This window comes from Alosa alosa, chromosome 20 (assembly GCF_017589495.1).
Source record: "Alosa alosa isolate M-15738 ecotype Scorff River chromosome 20, AALO_Geno_1.1, whole genome shotgun sequence".
NCBI lineage: Eukaryota > Metazoa > Chordata > Actinopteri > Clupeiformes > Clupeidae > Alosa > Alosa alosa.
In genome coordinates this window covers 1,473,113-1,486,436 of record NC_063208.1, presented here as the reverse complement: position 1 = coordinate 1,486,436, position 13,324 = coordinate 1,473,113, and the positions used below count along the sequence as shown (strand labels likewise).

The following is a 13,324-nucleotide window of genomic DNA, read 5'->3' as shown; positions in this document are numbered from 1 at the left end:
TCTCACTTCTCAACACTGAATGAGACCTACTGTAGTGTACATCTCACTAGTGTACATCTCACTTCTCAACACTGAATGAGAACCCCTGTGCGTAGCATTGAATTGTTATCTCTCTCTCTCTCACACACACACACACACACCTCATGTGGCCATTTGAATGTCTGCTGCTGAATAAAGCTCCACACACAGCCCCCGGTGTCCCTCATCATTGCCTGTATGATGCTATGAACACACACTCACATGCGCTGTGTGATGTTATGAACTCTGGTGGCCTGTGTGCTGTGTGATGTTATGAACTCCTCTGTGTGCTGTGTGATGTTATGAACTCTGGTGGCCTGTGTGCTCTTATGTATGCTGTGTGCTGTAGTGCCGACAGTGGACACTAGGGGCAACATGGAGCAGGCCTGTGTGCTGTAGTGCCAAGAGTGGACACTAGGTGCAGCATGGAGCAGGCCTGTGTGCTGTAGTGCCGAGAGTGGACACTAGGGGGCAGCAGGCCTCCTGAGGAGACTCGTGTTATGGAGCAGGGGTTTGTGTCTGTGTCCATGTCTGTCTGAGTGTGTTAGTGAGTTTGACCAGTTATGCTCTGGTGTGAGCCCACAGGGCAATCATTTATACGCTTCTTTCCTTAAAGGGGACATATTATGCAAATTTCACTTTTTGCATCCTTTTGTACCTCCATTTGGGTCTCTACAGCTCCTAATAACACTCCAAGCGCGAAGAAAAGCCATCCATCCGCTTTCTGTGAGTCAGTTGAACGATTTTGGTGTCAGGAATCATAGGCTTCTATGAGCCATTTTCTGGCTCCCTTATACTGACGTCAAAATAAGGGAATTTGCATAGAACCACCCTGGCGCCACCCCTCACCTCTCAACCCCCCACATAGCCCCACCCACTCGATTAGTTGAAGATCCGCCATTAGTTTGCTGGTTTAACAAGCACGGACACCGAGCGCAATGGCTACAAGCAAGAGCAACATGAAGTGTTGTGTTGTTGGCTGCACAGAACAACACAAATCCTTGCACTTTCTCCCAGCCAAAGAGAACAGAAGAACCGAGTGGCTCCATTTTATTTTCGATGGCCATGTTCCAGCAACAGTCGGCAAAAATCTTGTGTGTGGAACCACTTCAAGGCAGACTGCTTTGAAAACCTAGGACAGTACACTGAGGGATTAGCCATCAAGAGGGATCTGTACCTACTGTCCGTGGCAAGTCACAAGATGAGCGACATGTAAGTACTTTCAAATAATGACTTTTGTGTTCCTATCGCAGTTATGCATGAACTAACGCTCGGTTGTTCGTGTTTTGTCATTTAGCACAAGCTAACGCAAACATTACGGCTAACGTTAGCCCTGCGTCTGCTTGGAGTGAGCATTTTCTCCATTCCAAATTGCAAATGCAGCACACAGCTGATCGAGTCATATTTGACAATCCCAGTCAATAATATCTGAAAGTAATGATTGTTAAAATGTTGTCTAGACGCTAGACCTCCATTAAATATTGTCATTTTATCCACAATTGAGGCGACCAACAGCTAAAAGCCCTTGTAGCCTCACTTTATAACGTTATCCAGTGTTTGCACATTTCCCCTATAGCTCTTTCATTTAAGCTACAAGGGTTTGTCACAATTTGTAGTCGTTTTGTCCTTACTGATGAGTTAGATATGGTCATGTTATTGTAGCCCAAACTTGTCATTACCATGGTAACTGATAATCAAAGCTGTTCTCATATTAAATGCTACATTATCTACAATGAAGGTGGCCAGTAAGCTCTTAGTCGTTTTGTCCTTACTGATGAGGAGTTAGATATGGTCATGTTATCTACAATGAAGGTGGCCAGTAAGCTCTTAGTCTAGGCTAATGTTTGCTGTTGTAAATAAAGAGAGATATAGTACTGACAGTGCAAGAAGTTGTAGCCTCAGGTTTTAGCTCAAAGTAAATGTGCATATTATGTGCATGCCATTATTTTCATGTTTGGTTTTCTCTTTACTGCGCAAGACTCTACCTGGCTGCTCTGCATTACAATGAGGATGCTGCACGAGACCAGGCCACCTTATCCTCTGGGGACCCTCTCTACAGGATGCATTTCCCAAAGTACAGGAAGGGAGAGTGCAGGGTGAAACCCATCAAAACCGAGACAACATTCCGTAAGTTACATATTTTTTTTATTTATCAACAATAAAAGATCTGTTCATTTTGTATGCTATTGCACTATGGTGTCTTTTACAATGAGCAAAACAATAAATAAATGTACAATGAAATACTTTACAAACTATGTACATAGTTACGAAGTGTGAAATATTGCACAGGGTATGTGGAAGACTTGGGCTTCATCATGGGCGAGGTCTTTGTGGACCAAGAAGCATACAGGGAGGAACTCCTGAAAATAAGCATTCCTCCGGACCTGTCCTCAGAGTTTGAGCACCCAGAGAAGGAGGAGGTGATCGCCAACTATGTGTCTCGCTTCAATCCAGGGGAGGCAGTTTGAAGCCCACGTATTGTCCTTGGCTGTCAGGAAACTCCCGAAGGAAAAGGGACAACACATGACGGGATGACGACCCTTATTCTGCATCCAAGGAATCCCCAACACCAACTGACAAAACTCCTGTAGGCAAGCTATCTGTAACGACTAAAAAAAAAAAAAAAAAAAAATTGCAGTAGTTAGCAGGTTACATAATCTGTCAGTTCTGTCAAAAGTGCAATTGTCATATTGCATATGTCATGTTTTATTTCTGTTTTGTGTAATAAATATACTGTAATGTCTTAAATGTGTCACGAGTGTATGTTTGATACCTGCTGAATTTGCAGACACTAGCCATACATTAAAAGAAAGAAAACAACAATTGGGGCATGTGTTGGTGTGTAAGGCCATTAGTGACCTATGAACATTAGTAAGACTACTGCTTTTGCTGATAAAAACGGTAGCCTGTCACTTCTCATAAACACTGGGAAAAACTAATAAGTAGCTTAATAAATAACACATACTGCTCTATTCCCCGTAGCCGTAAGGCCCCATGGTCAGCTCTGTACATGTTCAGTGCGTTCTGAAGAGAATAAACATTCAGGCACACCGGGTATAAACCCGTCTGCTGCAGACGTCGTGTGATCTATAATGGTATGGTAAGGTGAGTGCTATGCTAGCACAGTCCCTAGCATTATTTGTAAATTAGTGAGTATGGCAGCATACTCATTTGTAAATAAGTTAGTAACACGGTAAAATATTTGCAGGCCTTTCTGTAGCTTAGAAAAGTTACCTGTGTAATCTCCTGGCAGCATATACTCTGCCTCAGTTGGCATTGCCCAACAATTTCCACAAGCACACCTATATATAATTAAAATAATAATAATAAAAGCTAATCAACTGCTGTGAATCTAGTGAAGTTTCAAATACAAGCAAATGTTAAATATTGTAAAAAGACTGTTTTTTTCACGAAAAATTACATTACGTTTACTTCGTAACAGGCTGAACAGGGTAAAGGCGAATAGCCAAGACTAATTTGGCACGTAGGAGAGATGGCAAAGACATTGATTTAAAAAGTTCACAAACCCTTTAGAAACTGCTTGCAGCATTCGTGAAGGTGTTTCTGCAGGTGGCTCCTCTTCATCTTGATCTGGGTCGAAAATGTTGGGCTAGAGTGCGCCTCGGTATTCCGTCATTTTCACCCAAGCAGTGGAGGTTTTCACGTGAAGAAAACCAACAGCGTAAACATCTGACAGGTGGGCGTGGCCAGCAGTAGCTTATTTGCATAAAAGTGACAGAGTCCTTAAACGGCTCATTCTGAAAGGGACTGAAGCTGGCAAGAATAGTGGCTGCAGAGATCTCTTTATGTGAGATTGATTTTGTGCAAAAAACTTTATGAACATGTTTTGTATAGCCTATAGACCTATTCTAACTTGTTTAAAAAGAGGTATAGTATGTCTCCTTTAAAGAAGAATTAGGCCATTTTTCACATAGATCTCTGTTTCTCGAGGTTACCGGAGACTGTTAGTGCGAGAAGAAAACCTGTATTGATATGGCATACTGGTACCATGTGGTAGGGAATGTATTGGGATATGTATGAAATCTACATATGGATACAGTGACATTGATCATTTTTAAATTTTTAATTTTCACACATTTTAACCACAGATTTCTTGCACATTGAGGTATTCGACATTTCTGTATGTATCACATTTTTTGAGGTGGGCAAACTAATTTTCTCCACTTTATCATCTAATAAACACATTATTAAATGATTTAATGGAGGATAGACTCCCTCCTGTCTGAGGACAGAGGCTCTTTACTTTGCACTTTGTTGAGGGCCGAGGAATCTGGATATTCTTGTAATTGCAAAGGGGGCTTAACAGAGTATTTAATTAAATGGGTGCCAAATTCATGACATTTTTACTCACCGATCTCATCGTATTTTTGAAACCTCTTTGTATCCCATGTGTCCGGGGAGAACACTGTTTGTTTACAAATGAGAAAGACACACCAATGGCAATGAAACAGATTTTTTTACATTTATTTTAGCAACTTCAAAATCTAGCAACTAGCAAAATCAGGATGGGAGAATGAAGCAGGAAAAAGCATTTTCATTGGTTTAAACTGTCCAATCAGGTCGCATGATGACAGAGGCTCTTTACTTAGCCACTGTTTAGTTTGGGATTTCTCAGGAACAGAGGCGTGTAGAAATACACAGTTTGCACCCACCGAAAGTCTCACCTTTTAAACAAGCCATTGTATGTGTTCATAGCTGTAACACAGAATATACTGTGGCTGTACAAAAATCATCAACAATGGTCTAGATTGCTGGCACTCTAGGACAAAGCTTCCGAAAACAGCTTGGCATTCAATGAGTTTTAATGGTGCTTCCTGGGCACCTGTGCACTGTGGCATTGATGGGCATTATCACTTGTGTAGGCGTGTACTGCTGTGTAAGTCTCAGACACTTTCCCAAGTTGGCCATTCAGACCCACTTTCTCTATGCCATAATCAGCAATATTAAATATATATTTATAGCGAAGTAGACCTAAGTAATGTGTACAAAGTTGTACAAGTTAGCTACAAAGTAACAATATTAGCTGGTTTGATGCTCATTGAGCTCAATGCAAATCAAACCAGCTAATAACACCATGCCAATCTCTGGGTATTGTGAAGGCTATGTGATGATGTGGGGCTATTTTAATTCAAAAGGCCAAGGGAACTTTATCAGGATGCATAGTATCCTGGATCCAAGAAATAACTGGCCTTTAAAAATAAAAATCTGCCGGCCTCTATGGGAATTTAACATAGGGGTGCCAATACTTTTGACCCCTGTATTTTAAGGAAGAACATTTATTTATTTATGATACATTATTCATTCACAAAGAAAATTGGTGTCCTTAAAGGTTGGTTATTTCTATATATATATTTTTTTTTTATTATTTAAGATCAATTTCCAAAAGAGGATTTTATATTCTTCTTTTTAGTAACTTTAGCAGGGGTGCCAATAATTCTGGAGGGTACTGTATATATATATATATATATATATATATATATATATGACTATCAATAACTGTTGACTGTAGCTTAAAGAAGGACACGCCAATGACAATGAAACGTATCTTTTTATTTATTTTAGCAACTTGCAAAAGCAGGACAGAAGCTTAAAGCAGGAAAAGCATTTTCATTGGTTTAAACTCTGCCCAATCAGGTCACATGGCCAGGCAGGAAGTGATCATAACATTTGTATGGAAGCATAAAACAAATTGAATGAAACTTGTAATGTATTTAACAGTGTATGTATCAAATATATATTTGGTATTTTGTTTCTTGCCCCAGGTGGGTCTAAGTAAAATAAAAGAGAAATATGGGAACAGATAAAAATGAATACACATGAATACAGTCAAAAGTCATGTTTGAATTTGAAATAATTTCAAATAAAAAGATAATTTCACATTTTGTCCACATGTTGTCCACTTCAGTGAAAATGTCCCACAGAGATAAATAATTTATTACAATCATTATTGATAATATTAATATTATTAATTGACTTAATGGATGGCATAGACTCCCTCCTGCCTGAGTACAGAGGCTCTTTACTTTACGCTTTAGCTTTGAGCTAAAGCTCCATCTATCAACTGATGATGCATTAACTTCATTTTTCTTATTAGCTGATGATGCAATAACATTATTTTTTTCTGATTGCCATGTTCATGAGCATACACACACAAAAACTTTTTCTAACATAAATTCAAGAAACTTTGCTAATTGGTTTCAAAATTTAATTTTGGAATTGGTGCAGATTAGAATAGAAATGATTTAGGCTACAGAAGGCCATACTCCCTTCAGATTTGACTAACTCTGATACGCTGCCATAGTTTATGGAAATAGCTCTAAGACCGATCTCCTCTCAGTACCAGCCAATGTAATAGAACAGGCTCTGTGGATTTGTGTTGGGATGTTCACACCTTGTTTCAGGTCTCAGCTGCCATTTTCACCAGTAAGATCTTACACAGAACTGTTTACACAGAAGTTAATACACCATGAGTAGCTAAACTTAGAAATATTAAAGGTAGGGCCTATCAGAAAATCTCATGAAATGCACCAGAACTCTTATATCTGTTTACAAAGTGGACTAGATGCACTGCAAATAGTGTGATGGTGAGCAGAGCATCTTGTCCACAAAGCAAATTGTTGTAAAAATGTAAAGTTATTTCTGCACACACATTAAATATCTTTAGTCCTCAAGATTAAGACAAATATTAGATTAGAATATTTTATTATGAATATTTTTTATTTAGAATATTTTATTATTATTTTATAAAATTTAAAGCAAAGCAGAGCGTCGATGTGCTGAAACACCTCTGAAACGTGTCGTGGTGCAGCGGGTGGAATGACAAGCAGCGAGTCTAGTGGCGACTACAAGCTGCATTGGCGTGGCAAGAGTCGAGAATGCAGACGGAATGAAACGTAGATGGATCTGGTGGAAATCGGGGCTTACGGACCTATATATTACGGACCTATATATTTCGTGTGGCTATATTATCCTGGCCCTGTTTCTTCAACTCTTTCTTGTAAATCTCTATGGTCTTTTCACATTGCTCGCCATAGTATGGATATTTACACTCGCACAGGGCCCGAAAGATGCCATGGGACATCATAGAAACACACTGACCCCCACCACAATTCATCCTTTCGCAGGGATTTTTTTTACCAATAATTTCTTCCTCACTTTTAATCATGACAACAAACTTGCCACCCTTCATGCCCGGGGACTCTTTACAGGCCCCAGAGTAGATATAAGGAGTCTTAACCGAGTGTACTCCTGGAAAGGCACTGACCTCCTCCTCCATCTCCTTACAATTGTGGCTGTCATGAGCTTTCCTCGTGAAGGCGTGTACAGCCGTATATGTCTCGGTCACCAGGACTCCTGCGCCCCATGGTCCCACCTTTCTGTCACATAAACGGAGTGTCTCTGCCACCTTATAGCACAGAGTGGTTGTCCCAACGCAGCTGGTAATGGCGTCTGTAATGTCTTTTATCTGTGATGTCTGAGAGCCTTTCACCTGTCTGGCTACACTCACAGTGACCTTATCATTTGACACACTAGTAAAATATGTCAAGATGTGGCTCCTCAGGGTTGGAAAGACACTAGAGGAGTGTTTAGATATAAATGCCACCACCATCCAGTCGTACTGGTCATAATTCTCATTCAAATACTTCCAGACATCATCGGCTAGCTTTTGACGGTCATTGGCAGTGTGTTTGTCAATGACTCCTTTTACATCATTTTGAACACATTCCATGCTGTGAGAAACGCTGTCCTTATGGACTTCGGACAAAAGCAATAATACATCATATGCAATTGCAACTTGCGATTCCTCTCTGGCCTCACACAGTAAGCCCTTGGCAGCGTAGTATAACTGACTCATTGTGTTGCCCTTGTATATCAGCAGACTAATACGGTCAGTGATTATGGCAAGCGCCTTTTCATGACAGTTAACATGTTCACGAAGCATTACTTTAAACTTATTCTTGAACACTGCCTCTTCATCCTTCAGCACATTATACAATGCAATTACATGCTTAGGATCGTATTTGTCCACAAACTCATTTATATGTTTCATCTTTGCTTTGTCATCTGTTGCCTTCAAAACAGCATCATTCATTATTAAGAACAAATCCCATTGTACATTGATTTTCTGCTCTTGCTGGTGGTAAACTGAAGCAGCCCAGACATCCCATTTCAGATCTTTAAAATGGCCGTCCATTTTAGAATGTAGATTTCTAAATTCATTTTTTAAAGTAGCAACATCTAATTTTGCTTCATCACCAACATAATCCTTTGTCAGTGACACTCCAGCCAGTGCTGCACTCAGAAGACCAGTTGCCAGTATGCCAGCTGGCATAGCTGGTGAAATAAATGCTGAAACACTGATGGCAGCGATCAACAGCTTCTCAAGGACGTTAAGAGCAACGAAACCCCCTGCTTTAGCCACTTGAAGCACTAGTTTGCCGTTGTTTAAATCGTCCGAAGTGACTTCCCCTGGTCGGGCGCGTTTGGTAAGCTGAGAGGATTCCGCCGGCAAGTTGCGTTTGGTAAGCTGAGAGGATTCCGCCGGCAGGTTGCGTTTGGTAAGCTGAGAGGATTCCGCCGGCAGGTTGCGTTTGGCAGGTGGAGAGGCGTTCACCATGGAAACCAGGAGGGAGGATGACATCAGCAGCAGGAGCAGCAGGCCAGCAGACGCCATCACTGACAACACACAATACCGCACACACACACACTCGTTATAGTACTCAACACACAATACCACACACACACACACTCGTTATGTGACTTAACACACAATACCACACACACACACTCATATGACTCAACACACAATACCACACACACACACTTGTTATACGACTCAACACACAATACCACACGCACACACTCATATGACTCAACACACAATACCACACACACACACACACTTGTTATACGACTCAACACACAATACCACACACACACACACTCGTTATGTGACTCAACACACAATACTACACACACACACTTGTTATGTGGCTCAACACACAATGCCACAAACACACACTCATCCGACTCAACACACAATACCACACACACACACACACACTCGTTATGTGACTCAACACACAATAGCACACACACACACTCGTAATGTGACTCAACACACAATACCACACACACACACACTCATACGACTCAACACACAATACCACACACACACACTCGTTATGTGACTCAACACACAATACCGCACACACTCGTTATGTGACTCAACACACAATACCACACACACACACTCATATGATTCAACACACAATACCACACACACACACTCGTTATGTGACAACACACAATACCACACACTCATATGACTCAACACACAATACCACACACACACACACACACTCGTTATACGACTCAACACACAATACCACACACACACACACACTCGTTATGTGACTCAACACACAATACCACACACACACACTCGTTATGTGACTCAACGCATAATACCACACACACACTCATACGACTCAACACACAATACAACACACACACACTCATACGACTCATCACGCAGTACCACACACACACACACACAGTCATATGACTCAACAAACAATACTACACACACACACACTCGTTATACGACTCAACACACAATACCACACACACACACTCGTTATGTGACTCAACACACAATACCAGACATACACACTCATATGACTCAACACACAATACCACACACACACACTCATATGACTCAACACACAATACTACACACACACACTCATTATATGACTCAACACACAATGTGACAACACACATATGTTACTTATTTATCATGCTCAACACACAATGCGACAAACAGACATTACAGTTTTTTCCAATTGCTAACACACTAAAATGACATGCAAAGCACAATTATTTAAACATACACAGAGAGCAAAACCTCTTCTTAAGTCTCCAAACTCAACACATTTTCTGTTTTACACACATTTTATGATTCAAAATGGCACTTTTCAAATGCAGTGAACATGGTTCTCTACAAAAGACACGTTTGCCATTTCAAAACACTGCCATTCAAAATGACACTACATGAGCTAATTGGCCAACATATGTGCCACCTGGCCAAACACCTCAATGGTTAATTGTTACCACTTCAATCAGGAAGTAAGCCCTATGAAAAGACCACAGGTGAGCACCTTTACGTACAACAACAATGGAAGACGTTGCAGAGAGGAAGAGGGAGGGGGAGAATGAGAGGGGGATGAAGAGAGAGGGGGAGAATGAGAGGGGGATGAAGAGAGAGGGGGATGAAGAGAGAGGGGGAGAATGAGAGGGGGAGAATGAGAGGGGGATGAAGAGAGAGGGGGAGAATGAGAGGGGGATGAGAGAGGGGGAGAATGAGAGGGGGAGAATGAGAGGGGGAAGAAGAGTGAGAGCTGGTAGAGGAGTTCTTGGCCAAAGAACTCTGCAATCTTCTTTTTCAGTTTACTGTTTTTAGTGAGCATATTTGTGTTCACTCCAATGTAAATATATCTGCTGTGCATATGTTGCACTGACTTGTTTGGTGAAAAAATAAAATAAATGTTTCAACAGCATGTGTGTGTATATGCAAATATTTCTGTGCATGTGAACAATCTGAAGAATACAGTATTCTACAATTTGTTTTAGTATTATGGCAAAGCATACTAAAGATGAGAGTGCTTTTTATTATACCCAACAGTGTGTAGTTGGTTAGACAAAAATCGGGTAATATGAATGAAGTGTGTGCCATGTGGTGCAAAAGATTTTGATAATGCTATGTGTAGTTTTGGTTGCAGTGCTTCATTTTGCAGGATATATGAAGTATTTTGCAGTTTGGGTGTGTGGTTTTGTGAATTGTGTTGTATTTGTAATTTGTTGTAATTGTATTTTGATAAAACCACAATAGTTTGCAAAAAATTGTGTTTTAGCAATTAGAAAAAAACTGTATTACTTATTGTACACACAACGCAACAAATAAACAATTGGCCTATCACCAGAGCCAGCCCTGAATGCTCTGAAGATTTTACTTTGGTGGTTTACTGGTGGAGTTTGATCAGTTCTAGGCTACTCGGTGTACTTTGCAAACTTCATATCAGATCATATTTTTACTAAATGGCTGAAACCCCAAAAACGAAAAATACACCCCTGACTCATGCTGCCAACTAATGTGCTAAAAGTAAAAGTGGTTTAAATTCTAACTATGTGTGTGGGGTTGTGAGTGTGTGTGTGTGGAGGGGTAATGGTGTGTGTGTGTGTGTGTGTTTATGTGTGTGTGCATAGGCGTGCATACATAAAGGTGGTGCTAAAGCACTAGGAAGTTTGCCCTTTATCAACGAATTGTTGGGGTGTATCAGGGACGAGCAGGAGGAGGAGTATAGAAGCCTGGTGGAGGACTTTGTGCAATGGTGCAACACCGCTAAGACCAAGGAGATGGTGGTGGATTTCTGGAGGTCTAAGCCCACTCTGCTGCCAGTCACCATTGAGGGGGTCAATGTGGAGGTGGTAAACAATTACAAGTATCGGGGGATACACCTGGACAATGAACTGGACTGGTCAGTCAACACTGAAGCACTCTACAAGAAAGGGCAGAGCAGCCTGTACTTCCTGAAGAGGCTGCGGTCCTTCAATGTGTGCAGCAAGCTCCTCAGGATGTTCTACCAGTCTGTTGTGGCCAGCGTCCTCTGCTATGCAGTAGTATGTTGGGGAGGAAGCACAAAGAAGAAGGATGCTGGGCGACTTGACAGGCTGGTAAGGAAAGCTGGCTCTGTAGTGGGAGCTGAACTGGAGTGCATCACTTCAATATCAGACAAAAAGAACCCTGAACAAACTAATCAACATCTTAGACAATGAATGTCATGCACTCCACAGCACTACCATAAAGCAGAAGAGCTTGACCAGTTGGAGACTACGCTCACTGCCATGCACAACTGACAGACTGAGGAAGTCATTTGTCCCCAGGGCCATACAACTCTTCAATGCTTCACGAAAGGGAAGAGAAGAGATCGACTTCTCTGCTTAGTCTGTGTGCCCCTCCACCCTCTTCTACACTTTTATGGCCTCCTATAACAATGTTGTGTACAGACTGTCCACTCGCCCACTGTTGCTGCTTACGCTGTCTACACTGTTTACAGGCTATATTAGCCCACATGCACAACCCCTCCCTCCACTGCGGACTGTGGTCTAACTTCATACTTGACCAATGGCTGATATCCTATTACTTCAAACCTATCCTTGCACTGCTGCTATAATTCATATATTACTACATTTTTCTCTTATACTGTCCATATAATAATACTATTAAGCAATAAGCCCCGAGAGGCCGTAGGTTACACTGGTTACACTGATTCTACAACAGCTAAGGGGCGTTGTTAGGCACGACGTGCTAGCGGAGTTGTTAGGCACGACGCGCTAGCGGAGTAACCCCCCTTAGCTGTTGTAGACGTTAAGTAAAGGCACAGCAACTAGAAATATAACGAGTTATTCCTAGATAATCATTCTTCCGCCAAGAAATATATTTCCTCTATCTGAATGGTTGCCAAGCAACGTCGAGACGCAGCTACTTTAACTTTTGTATCAAGTTATGGTAGCGTAGTCATATAGAACAAAATGCGGTCAAGGTGTATGTTTGTGCTGGATTTTACAACGGCATCAAACGCGATTCAGCCAATCACAATCCTGGACCGGAACTATCAGTTTTAGAATAACTGTTCTATTACTATGCTTACATTTATCTCTTATATTGTCCATTTTTATTGCTGGTCTCTAGACTTTATCCCTGCACTGTTGGACTTATTTGCACTACCACAATGACACACACCTCATGGAGCACCTTACCACTGCATTCTGAAACACAGGGTCAGTCCCTGCCCAGTCACACAAGAGCCTCATGCTTATACATCCTTCGTACATTCACATGGATCCTTGATTTAGTATCTTTTAATGTCCTTATTGATGGATTTGTTAAGCTACTGGGACGTTGAATTTCCCCTTTGGGATCAATAACGTATATATCTATCAATCTGTCTGTTTTGTACCTTCCTCCAAGTTCCTGTTGTGGATTTAAAAATGAAAACGTTGCACACGGTGCTTTCATTTCCATGTCAAGCACATGCCAGTTCAGTCAAATGGGAGATCATCAAATCAGGAAAAGCAGAACTTCACTGATTTTTTAGTACACGAGTTAAGCACAAATATAGTCTGATAAACGATACAATACAGCTGTTTCGAACGGAAATCTGATCTGATCCATCCAAGTAAGTTCAGTAACTCAGAATAAATTCCATAGATTTAGGTGGTT

General features: G+C 41.1%; 1 protein-coding gene across 1 annotated transcript; it reads right to left on the bottom strand.

Annotated features, from left to right (window-relative positions):
• Window positions 1-5,576: 5,576 nt before the first annotated feature.
• Window positions 5,577-8,637, bottom strand: LOC125284878. Its single transcript, XM_048229022.1, has one exon. The coding sequence runs from the start codon at window positions 8,369-8,371 to the stop codon at window positions 6,983-6,985; it is 1,389 nt and encodes a 462-aa protein (XP_048084979.1). The 5' UTR covers window positions 8,372-8,637; the 3' UTR covers window positions 5,577-6,982.
• Window positions 8,638-13,324: the final 4,687 nt, after the last annotated feature.

What these genes read in the sequence shown, in the direction of transcription:
- LOC125284878 (XM_048229022.1), bottom strand. Translation starts at nt 8,371, where the DNA reads ATGCCAGCTGGCATACTGGCAACTGGTCTTCTGAGTGCAGCACTGGCT.